A 22044-nucleotide genomic window follows, 5' to 3' on the forward strand; every position below is an offset into this window, starting at 1 on the left:
CTCAGTGATCTGTGGACTTGCACTCCCAGATACCTTTGCATATCAATACTCCTAAAGGTTCTGCAATTATATACAAAATCAATTTTAAACTTATACATCCCAGCTACTCCAGACTAACCAAAGCCTGGTGCTGCTTCTTGTCATAGAGTCATAGAGATGTACAGCAGGGAAACAGACCCTTCAGTCCAACTCATCCATGCCAACCAGATATCCCAACCAGCACCTGGCCCATATCCCTCCAAACCCTTCCTTTCATATACCTATCCAAATGCCTTTTAAATGTTGCAATTGTACCAGCCTCCATCACTTCCTTTGGCAGCTCATTCCATACACATACCACCCTCTAAGTGAAAAAGTTGCCTCTTAGGTCTCTTTTATATCTTTCTCCTCTCACCCTAAACCTATGCCCTCTAATTCTGGACTCCTCCACCCCAGGGAAAAGACTTTGTCTATTTATCCTATCCATGCCCCTCATGATTTTATAAACCTCTATAAGGTCCCCCCTCAGCCTCCGAAGCTCCAGTGAAAACAGCCCTAGCCTATTCAACCTTTCCCTATAGCTCAAATCCTCCAACCCTGGAAACTTCTTTGTAAATCTTTTCTGAACCCTTTCAAGTTTCACAACATCTTTCCGTTAGGAAGGAGAACAGAATTGCACGCAATATTGCAACAGTGGCCTCACCTGTACAGTCGCAATATGACCTCCCAACTCCAGTACTCAATACTCTGACCAATAAAGGAAAGCATACCAAACGTTGCCTTCATTATCCTATCAACTCCTAAAGGTTCTGCAATTATATACAAAATCAATTTTAAACTTATACATCCCAGCTACTCCACTTTCAAGGAGCTATGAACCTGCACTCCAAGGTCTCTTTGTTCAGCAACACTCCCTAGGACCTTACCATTAAGTGTTTACATCCTGCTAAGATTCGCTTTCCCAAAATGCAGCACCTGGCATTTATCTAAACCAACATAAAATGGTAACAGCAAAGGAAAATATTGGAGATGTTGAAGTTAGGGGTGCACGGTAGCTTAGTGGTTAGCACTGCAGCCTCACAGCACCAGGGTCCCAGGTTCAATCCCAGCCTTGGGTGACTGTGTGGAGTTTGCACATTCTCCCCGTGTCTGTGTGGGCTTCCTCTGGGTGCTCTGCTTTCCTCCCACAGTCCAAAGATGTGCATGTCAGGTGAATTGGCCATGCTAAACTGTCCATGGTATTCAGTGGGTTACTTTTTGGAGGGTCAGTGTGGACTGGTTGGGCCAAAGGGCCTGTTTCCACACTGTAGGGAATCTAATCTGAAATAAATTATAAAATGATGGTAAAGATCCAGACCTTGGAAATGTCCCAGTTAGTTCACCTCTGGATATGTTATTTTTGTTTTAACGTATTTTATTCATTTTAATTAGCTATATTAGTATTGATATTATTCAGTTAAATACAACCCCAGAGTATTTGGAGGCAAATACTCAAATAAGGGCATACAGGACTGTAGCCCGAAATACTCATTTAACCTAAACCTTCCTAAGAACACTTACAATTGTACAAGAACCAACATTTTCTATGATGAGCATCCTTGTACATTAGAAAAATGCCAAGTTGAAAAGCAGTTTTGAATTGTTATTCTGCCCCAACCATGAACTGGCTTGAAAATAGCAGTATAAGAAGAGTTTCACCTTGGTCGGTTTGAACTGGATTTGAAGTTGGGACCATGAGGTAGAAGATGTTCAGACAAATAAGGTTGGATGCAGTGTCCTGCTCAGAACTGCTGGCAAACCTGGAGGGGTAGGGCATGTAATCAGATAGGATGGAGATGTGCCTGACCTTCAGTGCTTCCCTGCCTATACCAGAATTGAGTTATGAGGGGAAAGGCTCAGGGTCAACCTTCCTATCCCAATGTCACTTGATGCCCCTTAGTGACCAACTAATGACCCTTCAGGACCTCAAATCACCTGTGGAGATCAGCCATGTGACCAGTTTCTTACTTCCCACTCAATGTCTGAACAAAGAATTAGACATCAGAAAGGCAATCCCATTGAGAGTCAGAGGAGAAAGTGAGGTCTGCAGATGCTGGAGATCAAAGTTGAAACTTTATTGCTGGAACAGCACAGCAGGTCAGGCAGCATCCAGGGAACAGGAGATTCGACGTTTCGGGCACAGGCCCTTCTTCAGGAATGCAGATTCCTGAAGAAGGGCCTGTGCCCGAAACGTCGAATCTCCTGTTCCCTGGATGCTGCCTGACCTGCTGTGCTGTTCCAGCAATAAAGTTTCCCCATTGAGAGTCACTCAATGGCACTTTCTGCTAAACCCACAGCCACCCCAGCCTCAAGACCACACCCCATGATTGACTTGTAGCCTGAATCATTCCATACTCTGGGACTCAAGAGCCTGTCTTGCTTGCAGCAGCTACAGGATCACTATTGACGCTTGTGGGCATGAACTGCCAGCCTCTGAATGGATGACAGTTCTCAACAGATGAGACTTCCACCCCTCAATTCCTGCTTCCAGATGAAGGCTTCCAGGGTCCTCATCACTGCCCGACTGATGTGGTTTGGTGGACCTTCCTGAAAAAAAAGTGTGGGTCTCTCAGCAGCTCTCCAGCCAGTGGCTGAGACACTCCACTCCCGTCACAACAAGATTCTGCCTATTGTCTAGTGCTTCACCACTGATCTTTTCTATTCCAAAGTTATTGTTGAGTAACATAAGTAGAATTGATGACTGACTCATTGTACCATTGAGCTGCCTCCTTAGTTAGTTTAGCAGTAAACCACACAGATAAGAAGAGTTTGGGTTGGATTAACTAATCCTAACCAGGGATAAAAATCACACAACACCAGGTTAAAGTCCAACAGGTTTAATTGGAAGCACACTAGCTTTTGGAGCGCTGCTCCTTCATCAGGTGGTGATTTTTAACTTTGTACACCCCAGTCCAACACCGGCATCTCCAAATCATGCCTAACCAGGGAGTAACTGAGAGGCTGCACTAGTGCTGGGGTTTGGAATGCCAAAAGTTCCTCTTATTATTGTCCAGTAAATTCTCATACATAAAGCAACCTAAATGGATGTAGGATTCGCCTGGCTCTGATGGCCCCATGTTCCAATGCCACATCCAACACTCATTGTTCAGAGCCATGGATGAAGAAGGGATAAGTTAGCACCTTTAAGAGGAGAGCGAAAAATTGGACAAAGAAAGAAACTCTTCAATTAGGACCTTAAATACTACAAAGGAAGAGTGAAAGATCAGTGCTTACTTCCTGACATCAGAGCATTCAATAACCAGTTATTTTACAGAGCTCATCAAGTGAGTACCTCACTGCAGTAAATGTACCAACTTCCTCTGTAAAACTTGTATTAAGGCAGATAACATATCACACCCACACCCTGGCATAAAACTGTTTTACCCCCAAGGATGTCAGTGAAACAATTGTTGAGTGAAGGGAGCTTTGGAAACTTGTTCTAACAGGCATACTAAATCCACTGACTAAGCTCTCCTCACAGACTCTGAAAATATCCCACTGTTTTTTTCTTTTATGAACAGCACGAAAATGGCCATGCTATTTGACATGCTTGAAAATGGTCTTGTATAACAGCATTGTACTTTTCCTCTCAATATTTTAAAAACACATCAGATATATATTTAAAATTGGAGATTTAACTGCAAAAATAATCAGTGAAACACTCAAATAATGATTTTGTAGACGTGCTAATTATTGTGTGCATTTTATACGCTCATTTGAGATTTGTTTAAGGGATGGATTAGTGTTAGAGTCTGATTATCAATAATCTGTCTGAAATTAATTTTTCAAAATTTGAATCGTTTTCAAAAACTTTACTAGAACAATACAAATAATTATCTCGTGAATGTTAATATGTTCAAAGTAATAGTTGAATGTTAAACTATAAGCAGGAACATCCTTAAGTTAACAGGAATATGCTTTAATAAATTGTGGTAATGAAAGTGCACTTCTACATGGAAGCGGCAGAAAGGTAAATCCACTCTGGCCTGAACAGGAGAAGGCAGGGACCTCGATTACGTGCTTGTACCGCACATGGTGGTTGTCTCAGCGGTCGGAGCCAGACTCTTTCTGCTCCCCCCGGACCAAAGAATGAGTTCTCTTTTAATCTGGGGAAAGTCGGCAGAATGAAAGGCTGTGAATGAACAGGAGGTATTTGCATTGTGATTACAGGGCCTTTCCTGACGGTATTCCTATAAATCCGTGCTGGCCAATTCATGTTTGTTTGGCTCCCTTTACCGATACCGAGCAGCGCTGCTGTTTATCAAAAGAAGCCCTCACTTCCGATTGAACATAGATAATCAATTTAAAGGAACAGCGCCTCGCTTTATTAAACAGTTTGTACCTTGAGAAACCGGGATGTCGCTTTAAACTGTAAAATGGTTAGATATTCTGTTTTCCAGAACAAGAAACAAGCTAAAAAAATTAAAATTCCGAATTCATGAGAACATATATGAGCTCGTGAAAAAGTTGCCCAACTAATGTCTCTTTCTGTACCACCCCCCCCCCCCCGCATCCATTTAAAATTCCAATTTATAATTAGCATTTGCATACTTTTAATCTGGGCCAGTATTTATAAATTCTACAAATTAACATTGATGGAGGCGATAGAAAAATATTAACATAAAGTATGCATGGGACAGACAACACACAATATTCTAGGCAAAAGTGAGGACTGCAGATGCTGGAAATCAGTGTCTAGATTAGAGCAGTGCTGGAAAAGCACAGCAGGTCAGGCAGCAACCGAGGGGCAGGAAAATCGACGTTTCGGGCAAAAGCCCTTCATCAAGATTCCTGATGTAGGACTTTTGACCGAAACGTCGATTTTCCTGCTCCTCGGATGCTTTTCCAGCACCATTCTAATCAACACACAATATTCACTGATTCTAGAATTACCCCGCCAATGGATCCCGAAATATTTCCAGAATCTGTGAAAAACGCCAACTCTCTCCAGTCTTACAGCCTAGTTTAACGTTATTTTAAATGAAGGTACTAACTAGTTTACAGTGAAGGTAAGACTAATACGATCTTCTTTAAACATCACACAACACCAGGTTATAGTTCAACAGATTTAATTGGAAGCACTAGCTTTCGGAGCGCTCTGCTTCAGGCGGCACTCCAAACGCTAGTGCTTCCAAATAATCCTGTTGGACTATAACCTGGTGTTGTGTGATTTTTAACTTTGTCCACCCCAGTCCAACACCGGCATCTCCAAATCACGATCTTCCTTAACTTCCTGATTCCTGCTTATAGATACATATCTGTTAAAATTGCTGTTAGATAAATATCAGACATTTGAGAAGCTTGAAAGTGTTGGTAGCGGCCTTACAAACTCATAATGTGTTTGCCAATAGCCCCGCTTCATTTAAAGGATCAAAGAAAATATATTTTTTGAAAAATAGTTCTTAAACTGCCTTTGTAATACCATTTGTCCAGATGGTTTTCATGTGCGGATCACTGACAGTTTCTCGAAAACAAAAAGGAAATGGAATGATCAGCTCATTCTACAAACTTTGATATGCAAATACATGTTTTGACAATATTAAAACAATGAGAACTAACTTAAGTGCAATTTGAATCAAAGTTTCCCAGGCAAGTTAATTAATGTTTACTCTGAAAACGCCGAAATAGTTTTACTATTTTAAATTGTGCAATTATTATTTTTTTTGGATGTTAGACTTGGTCCAATAGAAAGGCTTGAGGATTAATTTACTTTTCCGTCTCTGTGAATACGGGGTGGGATTATTAATGCCATAAAGTAACCCGGAGCAGCATTGCATAAGTTTTCAATTGCCCTGCACGCTTTAAGTGTATGCAGAGCCCGTTCCCTGCAACAGGCCCCTTTACATATTAGAGCCTGGAGTCTCTGTGTCTGTCACTGTGGCCGAGTTTGAAAGTGCAACACAAAAGTACATGAGGATATTGCGTGCAAAAAAATTTTTTTTTAAACAAAAAGTAAAAGTTTGAAGGAATCCCATCCAAGAGGTTAAGTAAAGAACAACAAATGGATATGCCCCTGCCTTGGCACATTCACATTATATCTTTTAGCGAGTAATGTAACTTTATGTAGCAATTGTGAAGCGAAGGCATAATGCGATTGGGGCGGCACATCAGTCACTGTTGACGTCTCCACCCCCAGGGAGTTGGCTGAAGACGGATTCCCTTTGATAAGGTCCTGGAAAGTTTATAAATCCGTGACACAAATGATCGGGGGTTTGGGGCTGGCAATTCCCGAGGAGGTGACTAGGCCTGTTGAAGTGAGGAGCCAGGGGCCGCTGGGCTGTGCCGTTGGTGGACGTGCCTGTCCCCGTGGCTGTGTTTGCCCGGAGATTGTGTTGCTATCTCTCTTGCTGGACTTGCTCGCTCGGCTGAGCTCTTTGATGTCCACACTTAAACCGCGGCTTCAGTTTGTGTGTGTGTGTGTGTGTTGCAATAGCTGGAAGGACGTTTGCTGCGTGGAATGACTGAGTGAAACGAGGAACAAGAACAGGGGAAAGAGGCAGAACAATCTGTCGAGGGAAGCGGAGAGGATAGCTTGTGTCTACGGGAGACCCAGATGAACATTGGGAACCCAGATACGGGACGGGGATTGATTGCAGACAGTGTCAGTGCCCAGTGCGAGCTCTCTGAGGCTGCCCACTGGCCGGAAGATGTTTGAATGGTAAGTTCTGAGCCTGGCTTGCTGCTGATGGCCCTTCTCCCGTTCCTTTGATGTTCTCTGACATTCCTTTGAACTGAGCGGCCTTGTTGGGAGAGAATCGAGAGACCGGGTCCGCCTTTAACCCTTCCCCTGCCCTTGGCTCGGAGTGAGACTCCTGAGGTTGGTTGGTGCTGGAGGATGGGTGGATGATCGGGGGAGTGGGGTTTGCTCAGGTGTGTGTCCGCCGGGGGGGGGGGGTCACAAGGTTCCCCCCACCCCCAGAGGGACAGCCTCCCCCCCCGGGGCTGGGGATCGGTGCGGGCAACATGGGAAGGATGTGAAATCCCGGCTGGTGTAAGTGAGGGCTGAGATGTTTATCTCCGTTTTTGAAGTATGTGATCTGATAGTAACCCGGGAGGAGAGCTGGACTGAACTGTGAAGTTCGCCCCGGTCACTCTCCCTCGATCCCCATGAATGATCGACTACTTATGAGGAATCAAGTGGATCGGACCCTGAATGGGGACATCGCTGTTTGATCCAAGTTGGAGGGGGGGGGGGGGACGGATTTTATAAACTTATTTGACTGTCAGAGCGAATTAAAGTTTAGTGTTAACCCTTCAGTGCCCCTTTTTTTGAAAACTGCTGTAACGTGCGATAATTTTTGAACAACTTTTTGTTTGGTCAAATGTGGAAGGTGGTTTTAATTTGGGTTAAGGGGAAAGGGGGTATGCGAGGGTCCCGTTCAGCTTCATTAAGGGGGCTGAGAGTGAGCAATGGGCCCTCACCTGTAGAAGCCACCCTCCCTCCAGCTCCTTGAGGGGTTTTTTCTCTCTGGTCAGATTTCTATCTCTCTCCCAGCCCAAAGTTTGAGCAAGTTTACTGTACGCCAGAACTTTGCTTTTGTGTTTTCCATTTCCCCTCAGCATTTCAATAACCTTCAGAATACTTTTTTGATGCTTTTGTTTCGTCTTTGAGTTATCTCGGCAAGAAATGCACAAAAGATTCGATTGAAAAGTCTGCCTTGCTGTGTGTGTGGGTTTCTTTTTGCTTCTCATCCTGTTTGAAGTTGGGCGGCTCTGGGTTTCATTAGATCGATACTTTCTGTTACAGACAGAAGGCGGCCCTTGCTGACTGAAGAGGAGATTTGCAAAAGCCGATTGAACAAGACAGAGAGAGAGAGACAGACACACACACACAGAGGGAGGAGAGAGCCCGGGGCCCGAGTCCCTCCGGCATGAGTACCGCTGTCATGGTCCCCTGCCTTCCATACGCCGGCAGCTTCCGAGCAGATGCTCCTCGGCCGCCGGTGCCAGGAGAGGAAGGGGTGAGCTGCCAACCGCCCCGTTCCCAGAGCAGCAGGAAAGCCAGCCTGAAGCCCAAAGCGGTGAGCGCAGCCCCGAGGAGGGAGGAGGCAGAGGCAGAGGGCAGCGCCTGCCTGGAGTCCCCGGTCAGCAGGTGGACCCGCTCCTTGCTGTCGCTGTTGGCAGACCAGGATGGGGCGCAGCTCTTCCGCAGCTTCCTGGAGAGGGAGGCGGCGGTGGACACCTTGGATTTCTGGTTCGCCTGCAATGGCTTCAGGCAGATGGATCTCCGAGAGCCCAAAACTCTGAGGGTGGCGAAGGCGATCCACAAGCGGTACGTGGAGCACAGTGCGGTTTCCAGGCACCTGAAACCAGCCACTAGGTCCTACATCAAAGACACCATCAAGAAGCAGCAGATTGATTCAGCAATGTTCGACCAGGCCCAGACTGAGATCCAGACCTTGATGGAAGAAAATTCCTACCAGATGTTTCTGACATCAGATATCTACCTTCAGTATATCAGGACCGGAGGAGAGAATGCTTTGTTTGCCTCTAACACCGAACTGGGGAGTATACAAGTGGTTTGTGCTTACTTGCCAACCCTGAATGAAGAGGAGGAGTGGATCTGCCCGGACCTCCGAAACAACACCTTGCCCTCTGGCGTGGGACTGAGCGGTAAAACTTTCCGGGCCAGCTCTTCAGTCCGGTGCACCGATAGCAACACTGGCAAGTATTACGGGTAAGCACCCAGCTACATTTTCTTATTTTGTTTAATATTTCCCAGTTGCCCTGCAATGTCTTGCTCTCTGCTGCTGCCTCACTTGGTCCCTTTCTGAGGTTGTGATGTTTACAGGAATGAATGCTCACATTCCCAATGGATCTGCAGACCTGTTCTGGGAGAGAGGGTTAACACCAACCAGCCAGCATTGTGAGGGCAGTTAACATTTTTAATTTTCTTTGCAAAGGATTCATCTGCCTCCCATTAAGTCTCCTCTGCAGACATCAAGGATATTTCCCCTGCTTTAAAGCTGTGGTGAATAACAGATGACAGGTTGCATGTTTCCTGTCCTCAAAGAATTTACTTCTGAGGTTGAACTTTCCCAAAAAAAAGTTGTTAGAACTAAAGTTTGTTTTAAATTACTGATGTTGAATGGTCACATTGTAAACTTGCAGCTTGTTGCAATGTTCCTAAATTATAGGAAGGATCTTCTCGGTGAAAATGTAGATCAGAAGCTCCTGTGTTTCCTTGGAGCAGGTTTAACAACAGCTAGCAATGCTTTATGTCTTATTTTAATGATGCCCTGGGCTCACTGTATAGACCTACTTACTCATGTTCCGATTCCAATTTTGCCTTTGTGAATGTGAACATGTGTAATAATAGAAAACAGGGAGGGAGGAAGCAATGCTTTGTGACTGGGTGTAACTGATCACAGGTTAGATACTTTTTGCTGAGGTGCACTGATACCACACACAATGCAGAGAGAAAGATTGAGATCCAAGAAAGCTAGCTTCTGTGGTATTACATTGAGATATGAGATAAGATGGACTGGGAAGCATCAAGCTGGTCCCTTGAAGTCGTGCAGCAAGTGGTGTCTGACAGCTGAAAACACTTTGAATGTTGGCCATCTTGTGGAATGTCTTTGCGGAACATAGAGTGGAGGCCACCACCATTTAAACCCTGTTCATAGACAAGCTGATGCAAAACAGGGAAACAGTCAATCCATCTGGGTACAATTACCACAATGTTATAAAAAAAGCTTAATCGCAGGAAAACAATTTTAATCAGTTTTCTTAAGATGGACTGTATATAAGAGAACCTACTGATTTTATGCTAAAATGTGAAAAAAAATCTTTTTTTAGAAATTGAGTGCATATTCAAGTAAGTTCATCTTTGGGGTTGCAACCAGCTGGTTAGCATTCTGGGTAGAACTGGAATGGCAGTGGGGAGTGTGAAGGGTTTTACTGCAATGCAAATATGAAAGAGGAAAATACAAGTTTCAAAGGACTGCTCACTGCAGCTTCCATTTCCAGATGTGTCTGACTCCTGGAATAGGATGTTTTTCCTCTCCAAAGGGGGGTGGTCCTTTGCCTAATCAGTCTTGGCTATTCTATTTTAACTACAAAACATGTGGCTATTACTCATTACAAAGTGATAAAGACCAAAAGACTATGGCCTTCTTCATTCAGAAGACTACAGGGAAGGACAAAAGAATGTCACCGACACTCCTTGACTTGAAGTGATTGATCTAAGACAGTAAAATCTTTCATAAAAGTCTTCCTCTTTTATGTTGTAATTTAGTGCCCATCAGAAACATGTGGAACTAATTTAGCCCTGAGATTTGAATTCTTTCTTGTGCCTCTTGTACTTTCTTCCCCACTCCCATCTTTTTCTCTTCTTTTTTCTTTATCTTCTAATTGAAATCACTGCTTTTAAAGAATGCAGTCCCAGCTGTGCTAAATACCTGCTCTTTGAAAGAAGGCCTGAAGCAAAGGTCACTCTATACTGGGGCCTAAGACTTTAGTCATGATGTTAACTCCCAACAGTACACTGCAGTAGGGCCTCTCAGAGAGAAGGGGCCCTTCTTATCCCTCTCTCTTTGCTCATATCTAAACAGTATTCATGTTCTCTTCTCTCACCTCCCAACAGCCCCCACTCCCCATCACTGGTAAAATAGTGCAATACATCACAGTAGGAGAGAGAAGCCTGTTGTTTGAGAGAGAATTGAGTCAAGCTATTTCAGAGGTTGAAAGTGAGTAAGTCAGTCCAAGTGTAACAAAGGGTTCAGAACCACTGAAATGAGTGGATGTGCTGCTAACTATTAGGGCAGCTGTGTTACTCACTTAAATCAAGCCTGCACGATTTAATCATGAGCACTATGGGGGATGGGTAGATGAAAGGCTTTTTTTTAAGAAGAGAAAAAAAGTTAGAACATGCTGTCACATTCCTAAGCTCCAAGTCCTGTGTAAGTGATTCCAATTATTAAAATCAGCAGACCCCAGAAAAAAAAATGATGGGTGATCCTTTGAAACTGCAGAATGTCAACCATATCATATTCAGAGTTCACAGGTGAGAGAGGGGAACGAGAAGATTGTCTGTCTCTGCTTGGGTCAGACTGCTTTCTGCTGATGTTGATGTTTTGCTTTTATGTAGAGTATTGCAACCTGCCTGTGGACATCAAACAACCTGTGGGAATATATTTTATCATAGGAAGAGTTTTTGTCTTGGAGTGAGGGTCTCACTGCACCGGTACCCTCCATAGCACAGAGGGGGAAACTGGGAGGGGCCTGTTAAATATTAACCTTCAGCAAGATAATGACATTGAGCAACAATACAGCCTGGACTTGTACAGCACCTTTTGTGGTAAAGCTGCTCTCTGATACCCAGTTTAGATTCTCCCAGGGCCATTCAGCTCTTGACCTCATTACAGCCTTAGTTCAAACATGGACAAAAGAGCTGAATTGAGTTGAGTTACTGCCTTTAAGATCAAGGCTGCATTTGACTGAATATGGCATCAAGGAGCCCTAGCAAAACTGAAATCAATGGGAATCAGAAAACTCTCTACTAGTTGAGGTCATACCCAGCAAGCAAGGAAGATGGTTGTTTGTAGTGGGTCATTCATCTCAGCTGCAAGATACCTGTGCAAGAGTCCTGCAGTATAGTGTCATGCCCAACATGTTCAGCTGTTTCATCAATGATATTCCCTCCAGCATCAGGTCAGAAGTAGGATATTCACCGACTGCATAATATTCAGCATCATTCACAATTCCTCAGGTATTGAAGCAGTCCATGTCCAAAAACAGCAAGCCCCAGACAATATCCAGAATTTGGCTGACAAGTGGCAAACAATATTCATGCCACACTTTGATACCACTGCTGCTATAGAGTAGCATGTCCTTTGGTTTACCATTAGTGGACCAGAAGAAGTCTGTAAGGCAGGGGTCATGGGTTCACGTTCTGCTCTAGAGACATGAGCATAAAAAAATCTGGGCTGACCCTCTAATGCAGAACTGAGGGAATGCTGCACGACCTGAAGTGATATCTTCTAGATGAGACTCTAAACCAAAACCCTGTCCTCTCCCTCACATGAATATAAAGTATCCTAGACATGGTTTTGAAGATGAATAGGGGACATAAACCCAATACCTTGTTTGATATTTACATAGTTTTTTGAAAATTATCCATTTACCAAATACTGGCTAGGGCAGGATTTATTTCCCATCTCTAATTGCCCAGGGGGCAGTTAAGAATCAACCCCAATTCTGTGGGTGTGGAGTCACCTGTAGGCCAGACCAGATAAGGATGCCTGCTTAAGTGAACCAGATGGGTTTTTTTCCCTGGCAATGAGCAATGGATTCATGGTCATCATTAGACTCCTAATAAAAAATTTGGAATTGAATTCAAACTCCCAATTCTGCCCTGGCAGGATTTGAACCTGGGTTTCTGGAACCTTACCTGGGTCTCTGGATTAGTGATAATACCACTAGACCATTGCCTCCCCCTATCAACATAGTTATTATCACAAAAATAGGTTATTTTCTCATAACCATACTGTCGGGGATAATTGTTTGTGACAGCCTGCTGTGCAAGTTTGTATTTCATTATATAGAGTCATAGCGCTGTACAGCATGGAAATAGACCCTTTGGTCTAACTCGTCCATGCTGACAAAATCCTAAATTAATCTAATCCCATTTGCCAACACTTGGCCCATATCCCTCTAAACCCTTCCTATTCATATACCCATCCAGGTGCCTTTTAAATGCTGTAATTGTACCAGCCTCCACCACTTCTTCTGGCAGGTCATTCCATACACACACCATCCTCTATATGAAAAAGTTGCCCCTTACATCCCTTTTAAATCTTTCCCCTCGCACCTTAAATCTATGTCCTCTAGTTTTGGACTCCCTTGCCCCAGGAAAAATACCTTGTCTATTTACCCTTTCCATGCTCCCCATGATTTTATAAACCTCTATAAGGTCTCAATGAATGCCCTTCAAATGCACTTCATTTTGGAGAATCCTAAAGTAAGGAGAGATAGGATCATCTTTCTTTTAGCGATAGACATTATTGTAATAAGTATAAATTACATAGTTGCATATTCTTACAACTTAAATGAGTATTGTACAGTTGCAGTTAGCGTACATTATACAATAGGTCAGTGCTTATGATATAACACAATGACTTAATTTGGCTTTTCCTGCTGGATAACAGATTTATCCAGTAAGTGTCTTGGATATAAATTAGGTTAAACGTCCAAATCTCTCTAGAGATATTACAGTTAGCTTCAGCATATCTTGGTTAGATTGAGACACATCAATTTATGTTCTTTCCTAATCACTATCCCACAACCTTACCTTATCTTTGGGTAGGGCACACTTCCTGGTGAAATACACATACTGGAATTTCTTGTGACAAAATGGTAATGAGCGACAATATGTTCAAGTCCCACTTGCCCAAGGCGTGCATCACAATATCTATCTGAATGGGGTGATGTTTTCAAAATTGACACGTTGCCATTCATTGTTGAGGTCACACATGAATAATGGCCACTTCATTAAGTATGCCCCTAAGAGGTAATCATGTCTTTAGGAACTGGGCTTGGGCAGAATAGCTGGAGAATGTTGAGGGAAATGGTCACATTATAGATATCTGTCAGTCAAGAATCCTGATTTCACAATCTTTAAACAAACTATGCAGATTGTTTGGAGGGGTGGGGGGGTTAGCTTGTAGTCGAGGGGGTGCATGGGTGCCATTTATCTGACATTTGGTTCACCAGCAGAGTTATGATGATAGTAAGGGGAGGACATGAACAGCTAGCTTCTCTGGATTGTGATCAGCAACAACCAGATTGACCAGAGACTTTACTTTTGGCCATCCTTCACCAACTTCTTCCCCTCATGAAATGAGGTGCTAGAAAAGTAGCTGAATGCTAAGGCTGTTCTTCAGAATGCAAACTGTGAGGAATAACATTGGAGATCAAAACAATCTTATGGATATGTATTCTTCAACAGTTTATCAGGTTTTATCACCTTTTCATTGACCATACAGTTATACACAGCATGAAGAGACTATTCATCCCCATCATGCCTGTGCTGACTCTCTGAAAATGCTATCCAAACAATCTCACTGCCCCTGTTTTTCCCCATAGCCCTTCACATTTTTCTCTTACAAGTATTTATCCAGTTCCCTTTTGAAAGTTACTACTGAATCTGCTTCCACACTGCCTTTGAAGCAATGCACTCCAGATTGCAACTAATTACCAAGGGGAGGAAACTCTCACTGATTCATCATATTCATATTTGATTGTTTCAGATATTGTTGTTCAATTAAATTTTAATTCATAGCATAATGTCTATAAAACGTGATAGAAAAATTGGGTACTCATTAACTTAGAGTTGGATGTTTACAATTATCTGTTGCCAGTTCGTAAATCTTTGGCCTCAGGACATGTTCATTGGCAAGAAGTGGGATTTTTTAAAAGACTTCAGCACAATCATACAATTACAGAAAACATATCAATAATGTAGATTACCCTTCAGTGAGCAATGTCACTGGAGGCTTGCTCGTAGAATAACCAAACATCAGCGTGACTAAGTAATTATTCCTCTTCTTTAAATAAGTATCCTTGGAGTTTATTGTTGCAATACCTTAATCAACAAGGTGTTGTCGTTTTACTGTTTCAAGTTAGTGGATGCATCACTGGGCCAGTAATTATGAATCTATTCGAGTTAAAAGAGTAGGATGTGACTTGGTTGAAACAAAAGTTCCCAAGGGGTCTTCACAGGGTGCAGGATGTTTCTACGTTTAGGAGAACCTAAAACTAGGAGTGAACCATTTGAAAAATGAGGAGTTGCCAATTTAAAACAAGAGGAGAGTCACGAGCCTTGGGAATTCTCTTTGCCACAAGGTGGTGGAGCAGAGCTCTTGAGTATATTTAAGGCAGCAGTGGAAGGCAGGTGGGTGGAAGGCTGCCAAGGGTAGGTGAGAATGTGGAGTTGAGATTCCAATCAGATCAGCCCTCAAAATATTCAATGCTGGAGCAGGCTCGAAGCCAAATGATCCATGTCTCGTTCTCCTCCTAACCTGTTTATAAACTAGGTGCTTGGTTAATGCTACAGGGATGTGGGTTTGAATCCCATTGTGGCGAATTACACAAATAACTAAATCAGTGTTGAAAGATAGTCTCGGCAATGGTGTGCATTGACCTATAATTTATCATTAAACCCACATGTTCACTAATGCAAAAGTTTTTGTTACTCATTAAGGGGATGTGGGCACCACTGGCTCAGCCAGCACTTATTGTCCAGAGGGCAGTTAAGAATCAACCACATTGCTGTGGGTCTGGAGTCACATGTAGGCCAGACCAGGTAAGGTGGCAGATTTATATCCTTAGAGGGCATTAGTGAACCACATGGGTTTTTCCTCTGATAGTCAACATGTTTTTATGGCCATCATGAGATTCTTAATTTTAGATTTTTATTGAATTCAAATTCAGTCGGATTTCTACCACAATCCCAGAACATTACCTGTGTCTCTGGATTATTAGTCTAGTGACAATGCCACAAGGTCATCTGTGCCCTTGCACAGTTCTGCAGTGCCTTCAATGTAAGCTGCTCATGAGCTGTGTACGGCTATAGTGATTGTAACAAGGTCAGCCAGGTAGATGTCATAGAATGAGTTCCCGGATTGGACCAGATTAACAGCCCCTATCAGGGAGCCTTAGCTGACAGATAAGAACAGGTTCTGTTCATTCTTGAGGAAGCCAGATCAGTATCAAGTACTATGCACACGTAGATAAAGGCAGACTTGGTGATGGGATACCGGCCCCTCTTGAATTATTTCAGTGGCTCCAAGAGAGAAAAATATGCAAATGAAGAAATTTGTTCACATCAGTAGTCTTTGAATTGGGGTGCGCATTTCTGGCACCATGCTGTTATTTGGAAGCTTGACTCATTCAGTCTTGCCATTGAAGACTGGGCCCAGTATGTGGAAAGTTTTTTTTTCCTGGGCGGATGAAAAGCAACAAGTCAGTCTCTTATTATGGACCCACAGCTTTTTCTGTTACTAGGAGCCTAACTTTCTCTAAGGCATCAGATACTAAATCCTTTCAAGAGTTGTTGGATTTGGTTGACTAATATTATGATCCCAAGTCTTCTCTAATTCGGAGACAGTATTGGTTTTACTCAGCAGTTGAGAACCAGGGGAAGCCATATTGGGATTTTTGGCGAGATTAAAACAACTGGAAGAGGCGTGTGACTTTGGTTTAACCCTAAATGAGATGCTGAGACCATTTGGTATGTGGGATTAATGATGTAATCATGCAAAAGCGCCTATTAGCTGAAGCCCAACTGGACTTCAAATAGGCACTACAACTGACTTTATTATTAGAAAATGGAGCAAGTGGAGCATGTGAGTTACAGGATATTCCAGTGGAAGTGGACATTCTTACCAGGCCAACTGAGCTTGGGGAACATTACTGGAGTGAAGGCAAACACGCAGCCTCCTGCAGGTCATATCCTGAACAGAGGGAATCCAGGTCAGCCCCCACAGCAAAACCCAAAACAAAGCCAAATGGTTAATGTTTGTCCAAATTGTTAACATTTTCTTGACGATCTGGGCTGGCAAGCCATTGCTGCCGGTATGCGGACTTGAGATAGCAAAGGAGTCCCACTAGACCGAAATGGAGTAAGGGAGCTCAAAACTGGTATCCAGGAGACTGCACACCTTGGAAAGTCCATCTACACCTGGTTTGGAACAGTTAAATTGCTTCACAACATCTTATTCAGAACCAATTGAAATAAACATCCGGTTAAAAGGAGGTTGTGGCTGTATAAGTGATTGCAGAACTAGTCTTTAGCAAAATTTGTCCTGGACTCCAATCCTTATGTTTGTGCAAGACCTTGGCCAGACTGAGAACCTATACTGAGGAACCTTTTAAGGGTACAACTTAGGAAAAGCAGCTGGGTCAGTTCCCACTGATTGGAGTAAAAGGTTTGAATGGGTGAAATTGGTTGAGAAAGATTTACCTTGATTGGCTCAACATTTTTCAATTAAAATATGGTTGCCTGAGTGAAGTCCTGAAGGTTTTTCAGGAAGGTCTAATGGACTCTAAAAGGAGCCAAGGCCATCTTGCATGGTGACCAGGAAGCAATTCCATGGTTCTGCATGGCCCAGTCAGTGCCATTTGCCTTGTGTGCAATATAGAGGCAGAAATCAAGAGGCTGGAAAGCAAAGGAATCATCAAACCAGTCCAGTTTGCAGAATGGGCAGCACCAGTCATACTGATTGTGAAGCTCAATAGGTCGGTTTGCCTTTGTGGGGATCTTAAACAAACTAGTAAACAGCTTCTTGCAGCTGGATAAATACCCAATCCCTTGCATGGAAGACTTGTACTCAGAGATGGCAGAGGGACTGTCCTTCACATGACTTGAGCCATTTATATTTGTATTTGCAGTAAGATGAGGATTCCCACAAATATTAATACCCATAAGGGTTTATACCAAAACACAAGACTGTCATTTGGGATGTTGTCAGCCTGTGCCATTTTCTAAAGCACAATAGAGAACATTTTACAAGGTCTACCCCAGGTCGCCATTTATCTGGATGATGTACTAATAACAGGGACCAATGAAGAGCACTTAGAATTTGGACATAGTCCTTAGATATTTCTCCAATTTGGGTATACGCCTGAAGGGAAAACTCTGTTCCAAGTGACCTACGTGGCCTGCAGAGCCAGCTAGACTGGGTTACACCGGTTTGAAGATAAAATGAGGTTGATCAAAGGTGCCCGACCTCCCACATCTGTACTGGAGCTTAGGTCTTTCCTTGGGTAGGTGAATTATTACAGAAAATCCATTCATATATAACCTGGCCTTCATCCTGGCAACCTTAGAACTGCTATTAAAAAAGGGTCAGCCTTGGAAATGCTCTTGTAGCCAAGGCATAGCCTTTAGGGAAGTGAAGAAACAGCTATCATTGTCTGAGGTGTTGGCACAATATGATCCAAAGTGAGGTCTGGTGCCTTCCCGTACAATGTTGGGTTAGTGTTGCCTCACCGATGGCCCAAAGGAGAGGAATGATGATAACATATGCTTCATGGACTTTGATGCAGAGTGCAAATACACCCAGCTAGAGAAGGAAGGTTTGATGGTCATCTTTGGTGTGAGAAAGTGCCACGAATACCTTTACGGACATTAGTTTGTAATAGTGATAGACCACAAACCTCTGCTCAGGCTACTTAAAGAAGACAAGGCTGTGTTGCCCACCGCCTCTGATTGGATTCAGCAGTGGGCCCATATTCTCAATGCTTACAATTGCAAGTCAGTACACTGTCTGGGAGGCCAAGTGGCAAATGTGGATGTCTTGGGCTGCCTCCCACTGGCAGATTCACCACTGGCGGTGCCTCTCCTGGAAGAGTCCATGCTGGTTTTAAACTTCCTTCACCCTTCCAGTCACCGCTGACAATAGCCAACTGTGGATGCAAAAAGATCCTGTCCTGGCAAAACTCAAACAGCTGGTGGTAGTGGAAGAAGCAAAAGGACCATGACAACCAGGACTGAGACCTTTCTGGACCCGGCAAGTCGACATTGCCATAATGGACAGTATATTATTATGGGGAGCAAGAGTGATTTGTTCCAAGCAAAGGTCACCACCAGACATCAGTTGAACTCCACCAGGGTCATCCAGCTGTGATCAAAATGAAGATGTTGGCAAGAAGTTATGTCTAGTGGCCAGGATTGGATGCAAACTTAGCCAGGTGGTGCTCAGAGTGCCAACAAGGACAAAGCATATCGCCATTTGTTCCCCCATATTCATGGGAATGGCTGGGTAAACCCTGGACTCAGTTACACGTTGACTATGCAGGTCCTTTTTCATGGGCTCAGTGTTCTTAGTCATCGTGGACACTTACTCAAAATGGATAGACATGCACAGAGTACAATCGTCAAACATGGGGACAACAACAGAAAAGAAATACACTAGTCTCCGGAGATACTGGTCACAGACAACAGGCCATCATTTGCCAGTAGGGAGTTTGAGTATTTTCTAAAGTTGAAAGGCATTCAGCTGTAAGGACAGCTCCATACCATCCATTATTCAATGGTCTGGTGGAAACAGCAGTCCAAACATTGAAGGCAGGCTTGAAGTAAAAGCCTGCAGCTTCACTCATAACCAAACTGTCCCAATTCCTGTTTGGTTATTGGACCATCCCTCATGCAAATACAGGTTCAGCTCCAATAGGGATGCTAATTGGAGAAGACTGCACCAGATTAAACCTGGTCTTCCCACACTTTTGGGGACAGGGTGTAATAGCATCAGGAACTCCAAAGCCGGACACAAGACCCCTCTAAGTAAGAGGTTACTTCAGGTGACTAAGTTTGGTGCAAAAGCCACAGGAAAAAGGTATGATCAAAGTACATGACAGGACCTGACCTTGCAAAGTTCGGGTAGGCGAGGCGCTCCTGAACAAGCACTTGGATTATGTGAAAGCTGTAAACTCTCAAACAGGGCAGGAGCAAAACATACCCAATCCCTCGGAACAACTTGAAAGGCTGTTGGAGCAAATGGGTTCTCCCCCTCTGTCTAGCATGGAAGAAACTGAGATGGACACAGCAGATGTTGCAGCCTTGACACCTTTACCACCTGAAGAAGAGGATGGATTTCTTCTACAATGTCCCAGACATAAGAGACGGGCTATGGGTTCGTACATACTGCCCATATCTGAGGCTAAGTTGGTGGAACTGGATCTAATGCAAATACTGCCTCGGAGAGGCTAGAAGAACAACCTACATCCCCGTACATCACAGATGTGGAATGTAGCGATTGTAGCGAGGACAGCCGAGTGGTACTCATAGCATCTGAGTTCCCTGATTGGACCAGATTAAACAGCCCTAATCAGAAAGCCCTGGCTGACAGATATAAAAAGGAGGGCTGGGCATCGATTTAGGTCAGTTGGCTGGATTGCTGATTTATAGAACAGTGCAATACCGACAGCCTGTGTTCAATTCCCACCACTGGTTTGATGGTTACCGTGAAAGACTCTCCTTCTCAACCTCTCCTGCATGCAGTGCGGAGGGGGGGTGGGTAGGTCAGAGGATCTCCTCGTGGGTCCGCTCCTGGGCCTGGCCAAACTGGCCATAAACAGGTCCAGGCAGTGGGCTGTGGAGGGTGCCATTATGGCTGATTGCCTGCCCCTCTTCTGCGGTTATGTCAGAGTGCGGGTGTCTCTGGAAAAGGAACACGCGGTGTCCACCAACACCCTGGAGCTGTTCCAGGAAAGGTGGGTGCCGCAGGGTGTGGAGGGTATTATTTCCCTTTCCAACTCTATTTTGATTTAACCCTTGCCCTCCCCTTCACTGTTTGATCATGCAGCATTGCCCTCTGAGAAGGGCACTGCTTGTCAGTGGCCACTCTGGTGTTTCCTTTCTTCCTGGTGGTGGAATATAAATAAAGATTTACCCACTTGTTGTTCTTCACTGATTCCTACACCTGCGCACACACGACATGGATGCAGGGAAAATATAAGCACTATCGCTGTTAGGCAGTAGTGTGGGGGAAAGAAAAATAAGCAGGAGGGTCAAAGGTTCTGTTCACCAGAGAGCTGGCTCTGTGGAAATGGGACCAATATCAAGTACTATGCATGTGTAAATAAAGATAAATAAATATCCTTGGTGACAGGATACCAGCCTCTGTGGAATTTTTTCAACCCACAAATGTAGTGTCATGTGTTCACACTGTTGCTTACTGCAGGTACGGAAATGTGTTTTTTAAAATTATTTGTTCTCTAGATGTGGGTATTACCAATCAATGATCAATTTCTAGTTGACTTTGAAAGCATTTGGTGTTCAACTGCGGAAATTTGAAAATATTGCTATGGCAGGAGTGCTGCAGTGTCAGAGGTGCAGTATTTTGTTGAGATGTTAAATTGAGACTTCCCTCTTAAGTGGGTGTAAGTGATCCTATGGTACTGTCTGAAGATGATCAGAGGAATTCTCCCTGATCTCCTAGACAATATCAATCCCTTAACCAACATTAAAAACAAATGATCATATTCCTTTTTTATTTGATGTTTATTTTTACAATAATAACTACACTTCAGAAATGGTTCATTAGCTATGAAGTGCATTTAGTTTTATTCAGTCACATGCCTTAAGTGTGAAGTTGTAGTTTGATCAGGTATCCTCCTTTCCAAGATAGTATTGGTTAGCTATTTAGTTTGTTACTTACGACCTTGGCCATTGTTAGGCCATTACAAATGGGACCAGCATACACATGACCAGATTTATTGAACTCTGACTTTTTCTGTGTCACCTTGGGGTGATTTGAATTTCCTGAGGCTTGCTAGTCTAGTATCATATTTTTGATGTTCTACCTTGTCTGTACATTTTAGAAAAGGATCACTGTGTGCCCCTGGTTCACATCTTGTTCCCTGTTAATGAATTACTATGGTGTTTCTGTGCTTTGTAACCTTCCTTTATCACCCTGCTCCCCAAAACCCATTAATAATGGTGTACCACTAGAGAGGAGTCGGGGAGCGCAGAAAGGGAAAAGCAACAGGTGGAGCTCAGTGATCTCCATCTCCTATGATGCCGAGTGCTTGGTGATCTCCATCTCCTATGATGCCGAATGCTGACGTGAGAAATTTAGTTGTCCAATCAGTTGCAGATTTATAATCAGAATTTGAATTGTTACCAATTTCAGGCTTTTATACCCATACTTTCCTGAGAGAACTGACTCTGGATGTAAGTTTGCTCACTGAGTGGAAGGTTAGTTTACAGACGTTTTATCACCATACTAGATAACATCATCAGTGAGCCTCTGGTGAAGCACTGGTGGCCCACTTTCTATTTACTTTCTATTTACAACAAGAATTGAGTCTTGGTGCTTCCATGGTGTCCTTTCATATCTTGGGCTTTCTCCTTGTCTGAACCTAAGAGCCTATCCCAGTTGAGCCTTATCTCCACACATGCACTTTCAGCCTGAGCCACTGACTTCCGATCAGAAGCAAAGATTCTGTCGAATTGTTTTCCCTCCCCTCTCTACCTGAACATTGTAGGGACATTAACAATGCCTGTACAACCACTGCATATGG

General features: G+C 43.6%; 1 protein-coding gene across 5 annotated transcripts in view; it reads left to right on the forward strand.

The window, feature by feature from the left end:
- axin2 (axin 2 (conductin, axil)) overlaps positions 1-22044 on the forward strand; it is a 69106-nt gene that overhangs the window by 14125 nt on the left and 32937 nt on the right. Inside the window, exons 1-2 of one of the 5 annotated variants that reach the window (XM_043715082.2) lie at positions 5929-6187; positions 7766-8695. In XM_043715082.2, coding sequence (XP_043571017.2) covers positions 7890-8695 — 806 coding nt within the window. In that variant the 5' untranslated portion in view covers positions 5929-6187; positions 7766-7889. The other 4 variants (XM_043715083.2, XM_043715077.2, XM_088000742.1 and 1 more) reach the window with 4 other exon arrangements.

The sequence above is a fragment of the Chiloscyllium plagiosum genome, unplaced genomic scaffold, assembly GCF_037043375.1.
Source record: "Chiloscyllium plagiosum isolate Xiang-an unplaced genomic scaffold, Cpla_swu_hap1 HiC_scaffold_25, whole genome shotgun sequence".
NCBI lineage: Eukaryota > Metazoa > Chordata > Chondrichthyes > Orectolobiformes > Hemiscylliidae > Chiloscyllium > Chiloscyllium plagiosum.